The following is a 16,586-nucleotide window of genomic DNA, read 5'->3' as shown; positions in this document are numbered from 1 at the left end:
CAAAGTTACTCTCTTCCTGCAGAAAAAAGGAAAAACATTTTATGGAAATGCTAGGATTCTATGCAGGCTTGCATTTATTAGTGCTAAGCTTACACAGTATATATGGCTCAGACTAATTACATAGCAGGAGACCACTTAAAAATTACCCATACCAAGGCCCATATAAGCTTTCTGTCTACTTGGGGCTATTTTAACAGACTCATCTGGACATATCTGCAGAGAATACCTGCTTTGGTACTTTTAAATGTCATTTCCACAGATTTTTTTTTTTTTTAAACTACTCTCTTTCTAGCTGCCTAACCATCCCACTCCAGTCAACCTTCGCAGAAATAAGACTGACAGGGCTCACTTTATTTCAATAAAACCATATGAACTTAACAGCAGCAATATTTCTCTCATTACCAATGTCTGTCAACTAACTCATGCCTCGACTTCAGTGAAACTAAAATACACAGAACTAACAATTACTTCTTAGGAGTTTTTTCTTCACTTGAATAATTTACAAAGAACTTGATGTACAAGGCTTACTATACAAGCAGAAATCTACAAATCTACTAAGCTGAGTGAAGTTGACACAACAAAAGGTATAGACAATTCAAAGGGACCTGGGACACACTCAGAAAGCCTGCACACAATAATCTAATGAGGTTTAACAAGGACAAGTGAAAGGTGCTGCACATGGTTCAAGACGATCCCAGATACAAGTACAGACTGCGAAAAAGAACTCACTGAGCAGCCCTGTGGAGGACTTGGGGATGGCCCTCACAGACAGGAAGTCAGACATGACCCAGGTGCCCATGCCTGCAACCCAGAAGATTAACAGTAACCTAGGCTGCACAAGAGGGGTGGCCAGCAGATTGAAGTAGGTCCTTGTCCTCCTCCACTTTGCCCTCATAAAGCCACATCAGGAATATTATGGTCTGAGACTGCGGCCCCCAGCACAAGATGCAGAGCTGCTGGAGTGGGTCCAGAAGGGCCACAAAGATGATCCAAGGGCTGTAGCACCTCTATAAGGATAGGTTGAGAAAACTGGGCTTGGAGAAGACTCCAGGAAACCTCACTACAGCCTTCCCGTACTTCAAGGGAACTTACAAGCACTTACAGACTAATAGCAATAAGGGGGAAATAGCTTTCAGAAAGAGGGCAGATCAAGGTTAAATGTTAGGAAGAAATTTTTTACTCATAGGGTGGTGATGTACTCAAACAGGTTGCCCAGAGAGGTTGTGGATTCCCTAGCCCTGTAGTAAAAATGGGTGCCCCAGGCAGTCTGATCCAGTGGTTGACAACACTGTTCATGGTGGGGGGAGGGGGGGTGGAACTGTATGATCCTCAAGGTCTCCTCCAACCAAAGCCAATCTAAGATTCAACAGCAACACATGAGTCAATACTCAATACATACAAGTTTCTTTTTTTAAAAAAGTGTATTTAATAAGCCTCTGATTGTACAAGTTTCACAATTAATGAGATGAATTGGTATTAAAAGCATGCAGAAGATGCTAGAGTTTACACAGGCATTGTTGTAATTCCCCCTTTACAAAGCATAGCTAGCCATTATCTTTAAAATGGTGTATGACAGTTGCGAAATTATTCATTGCGTCTTTGCACTTGCATACAAAAACTACAAATTGTCTTTTTTTCCTCCTTTTTTTCTTGTTCTTTCGGTCAGGCTGGGCAAGTTAAAAAGTGATGGGAACAGGAATACTTCTGTCATTTAATTTTTTACACAATTTTTTTTTTTTTTTTTTTTAAAAAAAAGCTATGTACGTACTCTCCAACAAATCCAATGGGACAACTCAAAATTCCATGGAATAAAAACCACTTTTATAAACACTCAGTTTCAAGAAGTTTCACTGTCAGAATCTAAGACACATACTTCAAAATATACTGGTCACATGACAATATAAAATGTAATCACATATTAAAACACTTGTATTTCAACTTGTGCTAGAAGGTACATGGCTTTTTAATCCAAAAAAGAGCTAACCCTGCTATCACTAGCAGATTACTACAGGAAATTACAGAAGAGAAATCATGACATAAGACACTTGCCTTCTTTACCCGACCTCACTGAAACAAAGCTTCCTCTAAATCCGCAGAACTAAAGAAAATTTTAGTTTTGGGAAAGGGCATCTTGGATAAGAAACCTGTCTGAGAACTTCGGGAGTAGCAGAAGCAAAAAGGGCACAGAAGACTAAGACTGCTTGGATACTTCAGAAAAAAATTTAGAAGGAATGACAACATTTTGCTAGACACTGGAATAACAGAAATTCTGACACAGCATATGACATACATTGACAGACTCTGGAAAACACTGTCTTGGGAACAATGACCCATTTAGCTTAACATCCTGCTTTAAATTAAAGAACAGCAAGGGTAGCATTGACTCAAAGTCTTAATTCTTCTACACACAGGTGTTCTAGAAGACTATAGAGTTTGTCAGCTGTGACCAACAAATTGGATACTTTGAATTTACAGCACTATTACTCAGAAAGCCCACTTTAGAAAATAAATCCATTGATGTCTGAGCTACAGGTGTAGTTCTCTAGCACATGGCTCATCCAAAGACTGTGTCAAAAGCTCCACTTAGAGTTTACATTTATACTTCCTTATGAAGCCAGATATTGAATCTGTCTCCAGCCTTTTGAAGCAGTTGTATGGGTGAGCTATTCAGATAGCTTCAGAGATGTTCTATTTTTGTTGCTATGCATCATATGCTAAGTAAATTACTTCAGAGCTTGCAAGATGACCAGTGTTACACTCACCACAAATGCAGATGCCTCACAAGATGCAGACACCCAACTAGTATTAAAGATGCCATAGCTAAGGCATCAAAAGACCCTGATGCCCTGAGGCATCAAAATGTCTGCAACATTCTTTACTACTCCTGAACTTAGCAAAATCTAGATGAGGAGCTAAGATTAAAAGTGTGCTCTTATATTACTAATTAGAACATCTAGTTTTGATAACGCTAAAAATTAAAAAACAGTACAGAAGCTATTAATTCATGTAATTTGAATTTGAGAAACAAGCTCAGATTTTGTTTCTTAGGATTCATTTCTTCCCAACAAAGTAATGGAGAAGAAATTGTAAATACGCATTCAGCTCAGTTTAATAGAAGACTCATAATGTTTTTTTTTCTTAAGAAACAAAGCAAACAAATTAAGATCCCCCTCCCCCCAACACACACTCAAGGACTTCAGTATTATCAGCAACAAATCTGATACAAACAATTCAGATACAGAAAATGAACATCTAGTTACACTGAAAATTACGTGACATTTCTTCAAGGAGAAAGGTAAGGCTTTTAGGTTTCCTAGATCAGTGAGAGAGGGAGAAATTCCTTGCAACTACGAAGTGTTTCAGCCTCTATCCCCACCAACCTCAACAGGCCGGGACAAGTGCAATACCACAGAAACGCACAGCATTGCAACTGATCCCAACCTGTGTAGAAAGGGGTACAATTTCTCCACATTTACTGACTGACTTGTCACTGCCACAGTCAGTTTTGCATGGATTTGCACAGCAGAGTATCATACAGCTGGATGCAAACCTGCAAAACTAACCAGAGAACAGTGTTCAATTTAACAACAAATAAATTGCAAAACATGCTGAATATGTAGTTCTACAGCTAGCAGTACTTTAAGTGCTTATAATGCAGTAGATTAGTGAACACTACCTGCACTATAAGCACTTTAGTGCTACAAGAGCTGTCATCCACTAGTCTGCTGTTATAAGTGAGAAAGGCCAGAAAACATCCCATAATCAGCAGAAAACCTTCAGACTCCTTGATGTAGATTGTAACAGGCCACCATCAGTTTTGCATAGATTTGCACAACTACATTCTTCCTGTAGTGCAACTATGCAAAACTAACAGAAGACTGCAAAGCAGAAAGCTACTGGAACATCTACAGTAATAGCCTGAGTGACTGGATGAAGACATAACTTCTTATGCCAGAAGGAGCACTTAGGGCAGTAGATGCTAATCTACTTCACTATCTGCACTAGATGCACCTTAGTACAAAAAGCACTTGACACCACCACACAGTACCTTTCCAATCTCTGAAGTCCTGCAAGATCTCCTGAGGCAGTTGTCAACATAATGCTACAAGTGCCTTCACTGCAGTAGGTTCTATATATCACTACCTGCACTGTAAGCACTTTGACATTACTCTGACGCAACCAGCTTTTTTAGTAATTCAAGATATGTTGTTTACTTTGTTCCTGCTGAAAGAAAAGAACAAAGTGAGTACTGGGTCAGATTTTGAGTTGCACACTTTCAAGAACCAATATTCAGCCTCCATTTCTCTCAGAGTTAGCTTGAGCAGCACACTAACTCAGTCCAGGACTCTCATACAAAGTACTGGGGACATCAGAATCAATGCTGACAATAGCAGAAAAGCCCATTTGTGAAAATGCATCAACTACCTTTCCTGTATCATTTTCAGAACAACATCAAAATTTCTAAACATAAAAAATTAACTATTCCTTTCCAAATGCCAATCTGCAGCTGTAAAGGCAAGCTGTATCTCAGTAATAAAAAAAAGATAAGGCCATAAGTTTTTAAGCGAATATAAACAAAGTTAATGCTCAATTTGGATAATTAAGATTTAGAAATTACATTCAGTAGATCCTATTACCCTTCTGAATTCCAGAAAGCACCTTATAAAAAAGCAGCTGGTAAGTAATGTTGTCTATTTTGCAGACAGATTGTAACATTTACTGTTACTGCCACTGATACCCTTTGCCTCAAGAGGGTTCCTCCCACTGGGTTTAGATGGGTCTGCCCCGCACTCAGAAAAGTTTCCAGTAATGGCTGTAAGTTACCCTAGCAAGTTACAGCTGCTTATTAAAGATGTGAGATTCAAATAAAGCATGGGAGTGCTACATTCAAAACCTGAAAGCACATTTTATTCCCTTTTAAATTTGGTGTATTATATGAATGTGAAGGCTACCTTACCTGGTACATAACAGAAAACTCAAGAATAATATGAGTAATATCTTGAAAACACAGGAGTTTTTTTAAACTGAAAAAGAACTTCACTGAAGAACAACAAAAAAAATACACGATTTAAACATGCTGTAGAGTCCTTCACCACCCAGCTGCTTTTGTCAGACAGATGAATGTTCAAAAAAAAAAATGTGTATCACTCTCCTCTGAATGGGAGAAATTGTGGGCTGCTAAACATGCCTGCAATCCCAGGAAAGTCTTTCAAATTCGGTGCACAACCAAGCTCTCAGGCTCTGCTTTAATAGCACAAGCTCTGCGTTAAAAAAAAATATTAATACAAGATAAGCGCTTACCATTTCCTGTGAAAAGCAACTTTCCCCACGAACACTCCACTGCAACATCCACAACAAGCTCCTGCATTTTCTGCTGCCCATGTCGATACTGCAAAAATACCACCGAATTACTTGCTTCGGGTCGCTGCGGAGAGAACAAAGTCACAAACCAAGTTTCCCGGTATCCTCCCCTTCATATTCTCCCCGAAGGGCGCGAAACGCTCGGCTGCTCCCCGAGAGCAGCGGCCGACCCCAGTCCCGAGACCTCCCTTTCCCCAAAAGCCGACCGCCGGCGCAGCGGAGACCGTCCCGGCGCGCTCCCTCCCACCTAGCGCGGCCCACAGGAGGCGCGGGGAGGCCGTGGCCGCGGGCCATGTGCCGCAGGCCCCTTCCCGGCCGGGCCCGCGCCCCTCACGGCGCAGCACGTGTTCCTGCGAGAACACAGGCGGCCGTGCGCCGCGCGTCCGCGCGTCCGCCAGGGGGCGCCGCCACAACCACCGCGGAGGTCACAGCCCGGCTACGGCGTGCCGCCCCCCGCCCCCCACCGCCAGACCGGGCCCGCCGAGCCCCGCGGCCCAGGCGGAGGGGAAGGGGCCGGGCCCGCCCGCTCCCGAGGGCCGCCCGGATGGGAAGGGGCCGCGGCGGGGGGAGGGGAAGCGGCTCCCCGGGCCGCCGCTGCCCACACGCGGCTCCGGGCCTAACAGGGAACAATCGGCCCCAGCACGCAGCCGCCGCCATGTCCCCCGCCTCCTCCCCCTCCCCAGCAACATGGCGCCGCCGAGGCCCCGCAGCTGCCGCCGCGCCGATTTCGTAACGAAGCCCGCGGCTCTCGGGCAGCGCGGGGCCCTCCCGCGGCCCCTCTCTCGCCCGCCCGAGGGAGGCGGGAGCCCGCGCCCCACCGCCCGCTCTCCCACGCCGCCGAGGAGTGCGGCCCGGAGGAGGGGAGGAAGAGGAGGGCCCGCCGCCCCCGCCCCTCTGCGAACAAAAGCCCACGCGGAGGGGCCCGGGACGCGCTCGCAGCCCGCGGCGCTGCCCCCCTCCCCGGGGCCCCGCGCCCCCTCCCCCGGGGGGCGGCGGAGCACAAAGCGCCTCCGCCGGGAACTCCCCGAGAAGCCCCCCCCGCCCCTCCCCGCCGCCTCCACCTCCCGCGTTACCGCCGCTGCCGTTCCCGAGCTGGGCGTGGGCGGCGAACGGAGCCCCCGAGCCGCCGCGGCCTCTGCCCCATGTGCCGCTTTGTTCTGGCGCCGCCAGCTCCCCCCCGCGCCGCGCCGGGCACGCCACAAACTTTCCCGGCCGGGCCTCGGGCCGCCGGGGCACGGCCCCCGCCCGCAACCACCGCGGCCGCTGCCATTGTGCCGCGCCGCCCGCCCGGGGGGCTCGGCCGCTCCCCGCGCCGGGCCCGGGCCGCGGCCGGAGGGGAGGAAGGGGAGAAAGGGGGCGGCGGGGCTCGCCGCAGCGGCGCGAGGCGCGCACGCTTTTCAAATCTCCCTCATTCCGGCCCCTCCCGCCCCGTGTGCGAGCTCGGGAGGCGCCGTCGCCGCCGCCGCGGCTGCCATGCGCCCTGCTCCCGCTCTCCCCCGCCGCCCACCCACTCACCCACACACCCACACCCCCTCCCGCCGCCCCGGCCACTCACAGCGGCCCGTCCGTCCGCACCCCCCGCGCCGCCGCCGCGCTGCCCCCCGCTCCTCACCGCCACGGCTCTGCCGGCGGCCACGCGCGCGCGGCAGTGACACTCACCCGCCGGCGGCCGCCACCATCTTCCCTCCGCCCGGCCCCGGCGCCCCGCGCGGCGGCGGCAACGGGGCGAGGCGCGGAGCGCCGCCGCTCCCGGCGGAGCCCGTGGGGGCGGAGGGGGGGAAGCGGCGTGGAGGCGGCGGGTCCCGGCAGCGGCGGTGGCTGGGCTCGGGGACCATGTGGGTGAATGAAGGGCGGCGGCTCCCGCCTCAACGTAAATATCCACAAGCCCCGCTCCGCCCTCATTAGAATAGAAAACAAAGTGCTTCCGAGCAGCCGCGCCGCCCAATCGCCGGCCTCAGACCCCCGCCCCCGCCCGCAGCTGCCGCCTGCTGCAATTCATCCACACATCAGGCATGCACCGAGCGAGCGAGCGGCCTGCCCTGCCCCGCACCGCCCGCACCCCGCGCCACCGCCACAAACTTTGTCTCCGCCGCTGCGGCGCGGCACGACGGCACGGCACGGCGCATCGCGCTGCGCAGGCGGTGCGGTGCGGTACGCAAGGAGGGAGCGGCGCGCGCGGCGGCCCGGCGCAGGGCTGCACTTGTCCGAGCGGGAAGCGCGGAGCACGCGGGAGGGTGGGTGTGGAGGCAGCGGGGTGCGCAGAGGGCAGATGTGCCGCTTCCTGCAGCCACCATGAGCTGCGGCTGCCCCGCCAGGAGCCCAGGCCGGTAGCTATGCGGGTTGCTCCGTGCAGGGATGGAGGAGTGCTGGAGGTGACACGTGCGTGCAGAGTGTGGGGGCTTCCCCGTGGCCCCGTGTCACCGCTGCGTTGCGTGAACTCGTAGGAAGCAATGGGGAGAAGTTAGCATCCTTCCACACGGCGTAGGTGCATCTTTCAGAGCAAGCATTTACTTCAGTATTATTAAAGGTGCCTTTAACTACGAATATTTGATAGAACGAATTTTTTAGACCTAAGTTTCCTTATCTGGATGGAGATTGAGAAATCACTTTATCTTCCCAGTAAAAGGGTCAGAAAAGTGGGACCCTGGATTTGTCATTCCTGAAGCACTTTGTTCTTGTGTGATGTCAACCACCATGGTGATGTCTGCAGATAACAGAATATTCATTTATATATATTTTTATTCTTGTTACCTTTAGTACATTTTGGAGAAAGTTTACTTGTTTCCCACTTTAGTGCATGTTGTGGTGGTTTGCAGTGGAGTGTTGGCAGTTCCTAACCTCATGGTGTTTCATTAGAGCTGCAGCACTATCTTTTAGATCACTTTGCTGTTTGAACCTTTGAGAAGTGATAATGTTCAGAGAGTATTACTATTTATACGTGGTGTTAGATACCATGGAAGTAGACCCAATATAAAACAAAGTAGTTGTAGTATTGCTGTGGCTCTCTCACAACCATGATGCTGAGGCTCTTTTCCCACTCCTTCCACCCTGCAGTTTATTTGTTTTTCCTCTTTTTCTTGCTTTTTTTTTTTTTTTCCTGTTCTCGTGTTACTTTTGCCAAGCAGGCCAACACAAAGCAATCAATAAGATGCATATGTAAACCTGATGATTTAGTGAAATCCAGGCCTTCCCAAACCTGGTGGCAATATTTCTGCAGACTGAAAACTGAACAGGTATTGGTTCAGTCCCTATATCTGAAGATCCTCATTGGCTTTTGCAAAGCTGAGCAAGTGTTGTCTTCTCAGAATTTAAAGTAAAAGAAGCAGTAAGGGAAGTCATGTTATACCTTAGTGTGTAGAAGAAAGATAATTGTATGGGAGAAAGAATACAAGACTTGTTCCAACGGCTTTGTTCAGCTAAACAGAGGGGATGTAGTGACCTCAGGAACTGGATTTGTGTCCCTGCCAGCACACAATGCCACTGATGGAAGAAATGTGTGGCTTCACTGTGCCTGGAGGATGGAATCTGCCTCCTGCTGAAACCAGGAGGACACTCCTCATGAAATCCATGAGCACATGTACCACCTCTGAGCATATCTCTTCATATCTTCTGTTTCCCAGCTCTGTGGGGTTCACCTACAGAAAAAAATGTCATTGGAAGTAGCTTTGGAGTACCATCCACAAAGGTAAAAATGGCTTTTCTGAAAGGAAAGCCCACAAGACCAAGTCAAAGTCAAATTTCCCCTTATATGTGTTAAACAGTAAACCCCGGTCTGTATCTGACAGATAAAACTCAGAAACAGAGGTCCTAAGGTCACTGCTCTTTCATGTATACTAACTCATCTTTTTGTCTTTTCTGGACATCTTGTTTTTCTTTACTACACTAGCTGAGCACATCACATTGATCATACCCCACATCACGGTGTGGCATAGCAATTGCTGTTCCCATGTTACAGATGAAGAATGTGATGTAGTAAAGAACAGATTGTGGCTCTTTCAAAATCAAGGTTGAAACCAGAGCTGCATTTTTTTCTCTTTCTTAATCAATACAAAGAATATGGGGAAAAAAAACATTCTTTATACACCACTTGAAATCACAGTTAACATATATAATATGCAGCACACGCTACTAGGAAATGTTAGGAAATACCTAATTTATCAAGAAGCTGATGCACCTAAAAAGAAAAAAAAATAATAAAATATTGAAAACTTTTGTAACTTGGTTAATCATAATTATTAAAAGGCGATGTCAGCTCCTTGTCAAATTACAGTTCCTAAGCTAAAGACAGTGAGGAATATTAAAAAAAAAAAAAAAAAAAAAAAAGTTTGCAGCGTATTTTGGGGTGATTTTGGGGCTGTTTCTTAAAACATAGATGGACTGAGTATTGGCAGACCTGCAGAAGGTGCTCTAGTTTGATATTTTACTCCCAGTTTACTTTGGAAACTCATTTTTGGATGCATATAATTATTTCAAAATTTTACAAAAAAAATTTATCTGTAGCAGAGATGACAGATTTAGTAGGTTTTGGTCATAAAGATGAAACCAGGACAAAAGATAATCCCCCAATTATCTCCTTATATTTCCCTATCATTGCTAATGCACAAGTAAGATAAAACTGTACTTGAATAAAGTAAAAATTTTGGGGTTTACTGATTTTTCAGAGCTAATACTACACCACACATACAGTTTCAAGAACACGTTTGAAATTGACTGAAGAGCAAACAAGACTGGCACAAGAAAGCTTCCCCGTTTTTTGAATTAAGATATACTTTCCAGACGTTATTTTTTTAGAACCAACCCCTTAATTCCTGCACATTTTATCATAGTCCAGCACACGTGAATCGTAATTTCAAATATTTATATTTAAAAGAAGATGTGTATTCTGTAGGGAGGTGAGTTATAACAAGATACAGGAGTCCTCAGTCACAGACAGTTAAAGATTTATGTCTGATTATTAATGCTGGGAGTTTAGTAATGTTATCATTCAACCGTTAATTTAATTTGCCTGTGTTTATGATGTTATCCTACGTGGAAATCAGTGTTTGTGCAGACTCTACCTATTCATTTCACTTGTAAAACATTCTCCTTTATATGTTAGTTTTATTTGAGGTATAGGAGTCTTCAATTTGTGGATATATTTCAGCATCCACAGGCAGATGAAAATTTAACAGCTGAAGCAGCATCGAAAATGGAAAGTGTTATATGTGCAACAGTGCTTCCCTTATCTTTGCACTCCTCTAATGCTGAAAATGTCCATACTTTGAAGCTGGAAAGGCTGAGTACAGGCAGGATCACGCTTACTTCCTCTCTCTCAAGCTAGCCAAAATTGCCCGCTTCTGAGATTTTTACAGAGCCAAGTTTTGTTGCAGGGTACCTGGGCTTCTTGAAAATGGAAAACTGCACATACTTCTTGTTATGACAGTAGGCTGTTCTGAAATGCTTTGGAGAAATGTTACTGCAATCCAGACTCAGTTATAGGAAGCAAACAAGCTGCTGGGAAAAGAAGGACTAAAGATAAGCTGCCTCAACTTCAACTATTCTGTTTTTCCTCTGTCTCACAACTTTTCTGGCTATTGTGGTCCTCAGTATTTTAAACCATTCACTGCTTTCCTTTTCTCAGTGCCTAAGCATCCCCCCTGTGCTTTCTTTAAGCCGGCAAGAGGGAGGTAGCACAAGAAGCACTAAACAGCTGGGAAGCAGGAGGAGCCATGGGATTTACTTCTGAGCATGTAGATGTAAAACCATGGGAAAAGAAAAAAAGGAAAAAACGGGTGCAAAAGTGGTCTTTAAGAAGTATAGATTTCAAAAGTAAGAAAAAAAAAAGTACTGAAAAAGAAGCTCTGTAGTAAAAGGGGGAAGAAAAACAAGCAGTAAGGACAGAATTACTCCAGAATGAAGTTGTTCTCTGACATTTTATACAAATGTCCAATAGAATCTGTCCACACTATAGCCTGGTACTTTTAGGTATAATTTTTGCCTTTTGTTCCCTTTGTTCCGTACAGAAAGCATTTTCTTTTTTCTGCTTTGTGAAAATTTTCATGACTAAGATCATGGTTTAAAACCTCCCAGTACTTTATCAAGGCTAATTCAAAGAACATACTAGAGGAAATAGAGCGAAATAGCTGAGGTACTGGTAGTATTACAATGCATTCCTCAAAATCCCCTCTTCACACTCTGTGGGATAGACTTTTTCCACTGTTCTGTAAGAATGAATCCTGGTGCATTAACACATATAATTATGTAAAATACCTTCAGAGACATGTAAGAACAATTACTGAATGAGATGCAGTTATGGAAACATGGTTATCTTCTAGTGATTCTTGTGCTTATGCTAGCTAATCTGAGCGCTGCAGACAGCTACCTGTCCTGGATTCGTTTGAGAATGAAGATGAGCAATGAAGGAGTGGAGAAGGATAGAAAAACACTGAAGGCAAAGGCAACATGTGTACTGTAGGTGTTTGGGAACTTGATGGTTAATACATGAAAGGAGAAAGAGAATTAGTGTATAAAAGGGAATTATTGTGTAATGTACAGAAATTTATGAGTGGTGAAAAAATTGGGGGAAATTGAGAGACTTTATCTGTTCATGTCAGAATAACAGCTGAAAGCCAGGGTTCAGTGGGATCTTTTAAATTATACTGTCACATCTGTAGATATCATTTTAGATATTCTTTGTAATATTCTTGATATTTCTATTTAAGAATTTCACACTTCTGGCAGTACCCTGTATCTGTAGAACTAATGTAAAATTGTACTTCAGGTTTTCCTCTCAGATTCTTGCTCTGTCAGGACACATTTTCCCTGAAACTAACCAACGAGTGCCACCTGTGTGGCACCAGGACCAACATAATGCCTAGTATCCAGTTGTGTTTTTTGAAGTATTTGGCAGCCTTGTTGGCCAAACATAATTCTGTGATCCAATCAGAGGCCCAAATAATTGGGCTGCACAATGCACTTGGATGAGTTCATGGAGCTGCATTAGGAAAAGGTTTTTCACCAGAGGGCTATGGGCATGGAAGAGGCTCCCCAGAGTGGTGATCAAGACCCCAAGCTGTCAGAGCTGAAGGAGTGTTGGAACAATGCTCTCAGACATAAGGCTTGAATTTTGGGTGGTCCTAAGTGGAGACAGGAGTTTGTCTCAGTGGTCCTTATGGACCATCCTTCCAAGTTGTGATGTTCTATGATTTGAGAAACACCTGTTCATGGAGGATATGCAGTGGTAAAATTACACTTGTCCTAGTTGCCTGACCCTTGAAACATGAATCTAACAGATCCTTTGACAGCACCTCTTTAGTGGTGCCTCTGGAGCTGGGCAGACCCTGGGTGTCATTATTCCAGCTTCTGCAAGCCACATGTTGTCTGGACATGGTCATAGCCAGTGTCCTTATTTTGCACCTGCAAACCATTAGTTCTTTTCCTCTCCAGTGTCATCCTTAGTTCCTGCAAGAGAGCACGAGTGATGTAAACTTGTTATACTACAGTCCCTTATTTCTGAGATGTGGAACCATGAGAAGGATATAGATGAAAAGAATATGCACAAAATTGTCTTCTCATTTTAAATCATTTGGAAATTAGTAACATTGGTCAAAGTAGGAACAAGCTTCATGTATTAATTTACTCCCAGTTTAATGTAGCGCTAGCCCAGCATTCTTACTTTACCTATTGCAAGAATTCTATTCCTTTCAGTGTCACCTGGGAAGCTGGGCTAGCTGTGTACAGACTTCTAAAAAGCAGTCTCTCTTATTAGTGAGAAATGTTGTTCAGTAGATTCAAGTGGATGGCTATTCATGTTTATATACTACTGTATATGTATTGTATTGACTCTACCCTTTACTGTGGGACTATACTTAAAACACTGTACTAAAATACATGTATGTGTGCATGCAGACACCACTAAAATGGTATTGATGCCATAAGCATTCAGCTTGCTCTAGACTACTGTAGAATATTTGGGTAAGTTTTCAGATTTCTCTGTAGCTTTGTTTTAGTGAGTCTAATAGCTGTTTGTGACATCAACGTGCACATAGATGAAAACCCTCTGTTGGGTCCACAACTTTTGAGAATTCATGACTGCTGCAAGCTGGCTTGAATATCCTCGTTCTAGAAAAGAACGATGATAAGACTTTTCATAAGAAGATATTCTTTTGAAATTCTTAATGCCCATTTTAGATGGCTTAAGGCATCGAACTAAAAATATTTTAATGATTCTAATGATGAGTTTCACTAAATGATATTAACAAGTTTTCGTATCAATGTTGTATATTGTTCAGCTGACTTCAGCTGATGAGTGCTCTGCTGCTTTCATGCTATTTTAAACTAGCCCACAGCCTCAGCAAGTATAGATAGGGAGAGACTGAGCTTGTATTTGTGGGAAAATGTGTAGCAAGGAAGTAGTAAATAGTAGACAACCATTTGCCTAATTGTATGACTAGTCCTTGCCTCCTCTTCTTTCCTCCTACTCAAAGTGTTATGGAAACCACTGAGAAGTTTAGAAGTGAGATGCTGGACTACATGCTGTCAGTGTGTGCTGACAACACATGGCTCTCCATTCTCCATGACTCCTGTGCTATGATTCATATTGCTTCAGTAAGAGAGATAATTCAATGTCTGCTAGAAGCCGAGGCTTGGACAGGAGCTGTCTGGTCAGCTAACGCTGCAGTAGATCAGCTGGGAAAAGAGAAAAAATGGTTTCTGTGTCAGTACATTCGATTAATGAGTTTGACTACTGTTTGTGACACATTTTTTGGACATGCAGTTAAATCTAGGGCTACTTGTGCAGATGGTTAGATAAGTAATAGAAGCAAATAAAGATGTGTTTTCAACTACATTTAAACAAATTTTATTACCTTTTTGTCAGCAAACTCTTCTCCAGTTGTACACATCGCTGCTGCATATCAGTTACATTTTTGCAGTAAACAGTCTGCAGTGAGCTACTCTGAAGTAGTCCAGATTCTTTCTCAAACAGATTCATCTTAACTGAATACAATATTTGTGCTCAAGAGCTGTGCCAAATTGTAGCGTGGAACTTAAAATATTAAACTCTAGTAAAACAAATGTCGTGTTCTGCAAGATTTCAGATACTACAAGTCACTTTTATGCCCTTTAAATACAGTATTTATTGTCAGAGTTAATTCAAAAAAAAAAAAAAAAAAAAAAAAGAATCTGGATATTATTGGTTTTTCAGAACAAAATAAACCCACATCTTTTTATTCTCATACATTTATCTAAGAATAGTGAAGTATAGAAAAAATATGTGAATTTAAGGAGTGAATGGAAATACAGATACAATAATGTCACAGACAAATGCTGTTTTGAGGGATACAACAAATCAAATTTGAAAATAATCAGAAATCAGAACTTTAATATTGAGGGAGATGCCTTTTTATTAAATGCTAATATAGGACAGTTTTTAAAAGTACTTCATTTATTCAAGAATATTTGGCCATTTTGCTTCTACAGACTTCTTTAAATTTTATTACAATTTATGTTTTTAACATGCAGTTAAATTTTTGCCTTTTAATGTGTAGTGCTTGGCTTCAAAGCCGATGATGGAGTCTGTAGCCTGGTTCAGCAAAAGAAAGCAGAACTCTTGCTACTTAGCACTTAGGTTCACTTCTTACAGTAAGTCTGAACATGATATTTTATAATGGGAAGAGCTACTGTGAAAATAAAATCTGCTTATTCAGTGGGTTTGCTTCTTGTATATAATCTGAGTTATGTCTACTCTGTTGATTAAAAAGATCTGTTTGCTATAATCCTTGCTCATTAAACTGGAAAAAAAATGTCCATAAGAGATTGATGTATACTTTCCCCAATTTATTTTCATCATTATCATAACCATTAAATATTTTGTTTGTAAATACTGCTTACTTCTCCAGAGGCATAATCCAACAGTATAGTTTCATATATTTGAACAGTAATAATCTATTACCTTAAGGTAAACAAACAAAACACAGCGAAGTGAAAAACTTGTATGTTACCAATTACGTTTGCTTTCTTAATCTTTTTATTCTGTGAAACTCAGCTACACATTTTTCAAGTGCTGAATTGCCTTTAATGAAAGAAAGCATGTGGATAAGGTTGGAGACTTGAACAGAAATGTGTTGTAACTGCTGATCTTGATTGGCAGGTTAAAAATCAAGGCCAATCATGATGAATTGTCACCAGTAGATGTGTACAATGAAAAAGAAAAATCAAACAGCTTTGTAAATGAGTGAACTGCTGCAACTTCAGTTAGTTTTTCTGCCTATTTTTATAATGAAAAGTTTTTGACAATATAGTAAAGTTCTATTAGAAGAACGTGATCATTCAGGATTATAAAAATTAAAAAAAAAACAACTGTGGCCATTAGTGAAGAATCTAGAAGAAGAAGTGGCATCTTTCTTTTTGTTATGGAGTGATATACTGAAAATTAAGAACATGCTAAGTAAGTTAGATAATGTGCCCAATAATTTGAAATTTAATATAATATTATGATTTAGATGAAGAAATGCAAGACAAATGCAGAGGCAAAAGTAGATTCTTTATGAGGAGTAAGAAATAAAAATAGCTCATCCTTCCCTAAGAAATTGCTGTGGTCATTAAGACACATACCAATTATGACTGTTAGCTATACTTTCAATAATAATGGCTTGTTGAATTCAACATTAATTAAGTTTAGTCAGTTAATTTTGGAGCACAGGAGAAGCTGGTTCTGACCTCAGCTGCCCTACATTCATACACGAGCAAAACAAAAATATATTTCAGCTCTGATGGAAAGCCGTGTGTCCAAAATTATCCTGGCCTCTTTTTTTTGTTTTTGTTTGTTTGTTTTCATTTTTGTTTGTTTGAAAACATGATTCCAAATGAGTAGACGTTGTTCCACATTATAAGATGTTTTTCAGTGAATCATCAAGAGAAGTTTCAAATTATTTATCTCTACTTGTCCTCAAAATAGTCTTTCACTTTATACAGCATAGTGCACTGTACACTGTGAATCCACTTGAAAGACATATTTTTTTTTCTATTTGCAAAATACTAAGGGCCCTGATTACTCACAGGGGTATAAATACTGCTGCCCTGTAATACCTAAACAAGAATAAATCGGAAGAACAAGCACATTTTGACCATACTGTCTTACTGCATTGTTGATAGTTTCAGGAATTCATAGTGATACAATCAGCATTGCTTATTGTGTCTCTCGGTCTTGAAGGCTGAAACTGGTGTTTTGATGTAATGTCATTGGG

The 16,586-nt window shown here is 43.1% G+C and overlaps 1 protein-coding gene across 1 annotated transcript in view; it reads right to left on the bottom strand.

Annotated features, from left to right (window-relative positions):
- Nucleotides 1-5,655, bottom strand: part of GPC5 (glypican 5) — a 623,755-nt gene extending 618,100 nt beyond the window's left edge. The window contains 2 exon segments of the mRNA XM_042866778.1: nt 4,335-4,430; nt 5,451-5,655. Coding sequence (XP_042722712.1) covers nt 4,335-4,430; nt 5,451-5,655 — 301 coding nt within the window.
- Nucleotides 5,656-16,586: the final 10,931 nt, after the last annotated feature.

This window comes from Lagopus leucura, unplaced genomic scaffold (genome assembly GCF_019238085.1).
Source record: "Lagopus leucura isolate 7727_CA_CO unplaced genomic scaffold, USGS_WTPT01 Super-Scaffold_100001, whole genome shotgun sequence".
In the NCBI taxonomy this organism is placed as follows: domain Eukaryota; kingdom Metazoa; phylum Chordata; class Aves; order Galliformes; family Phasianidae; genus Lagopus; species Lagopus leucura.
This window is presented reverse-complemented; position numbering and strand designations above follow the sequence as displayed.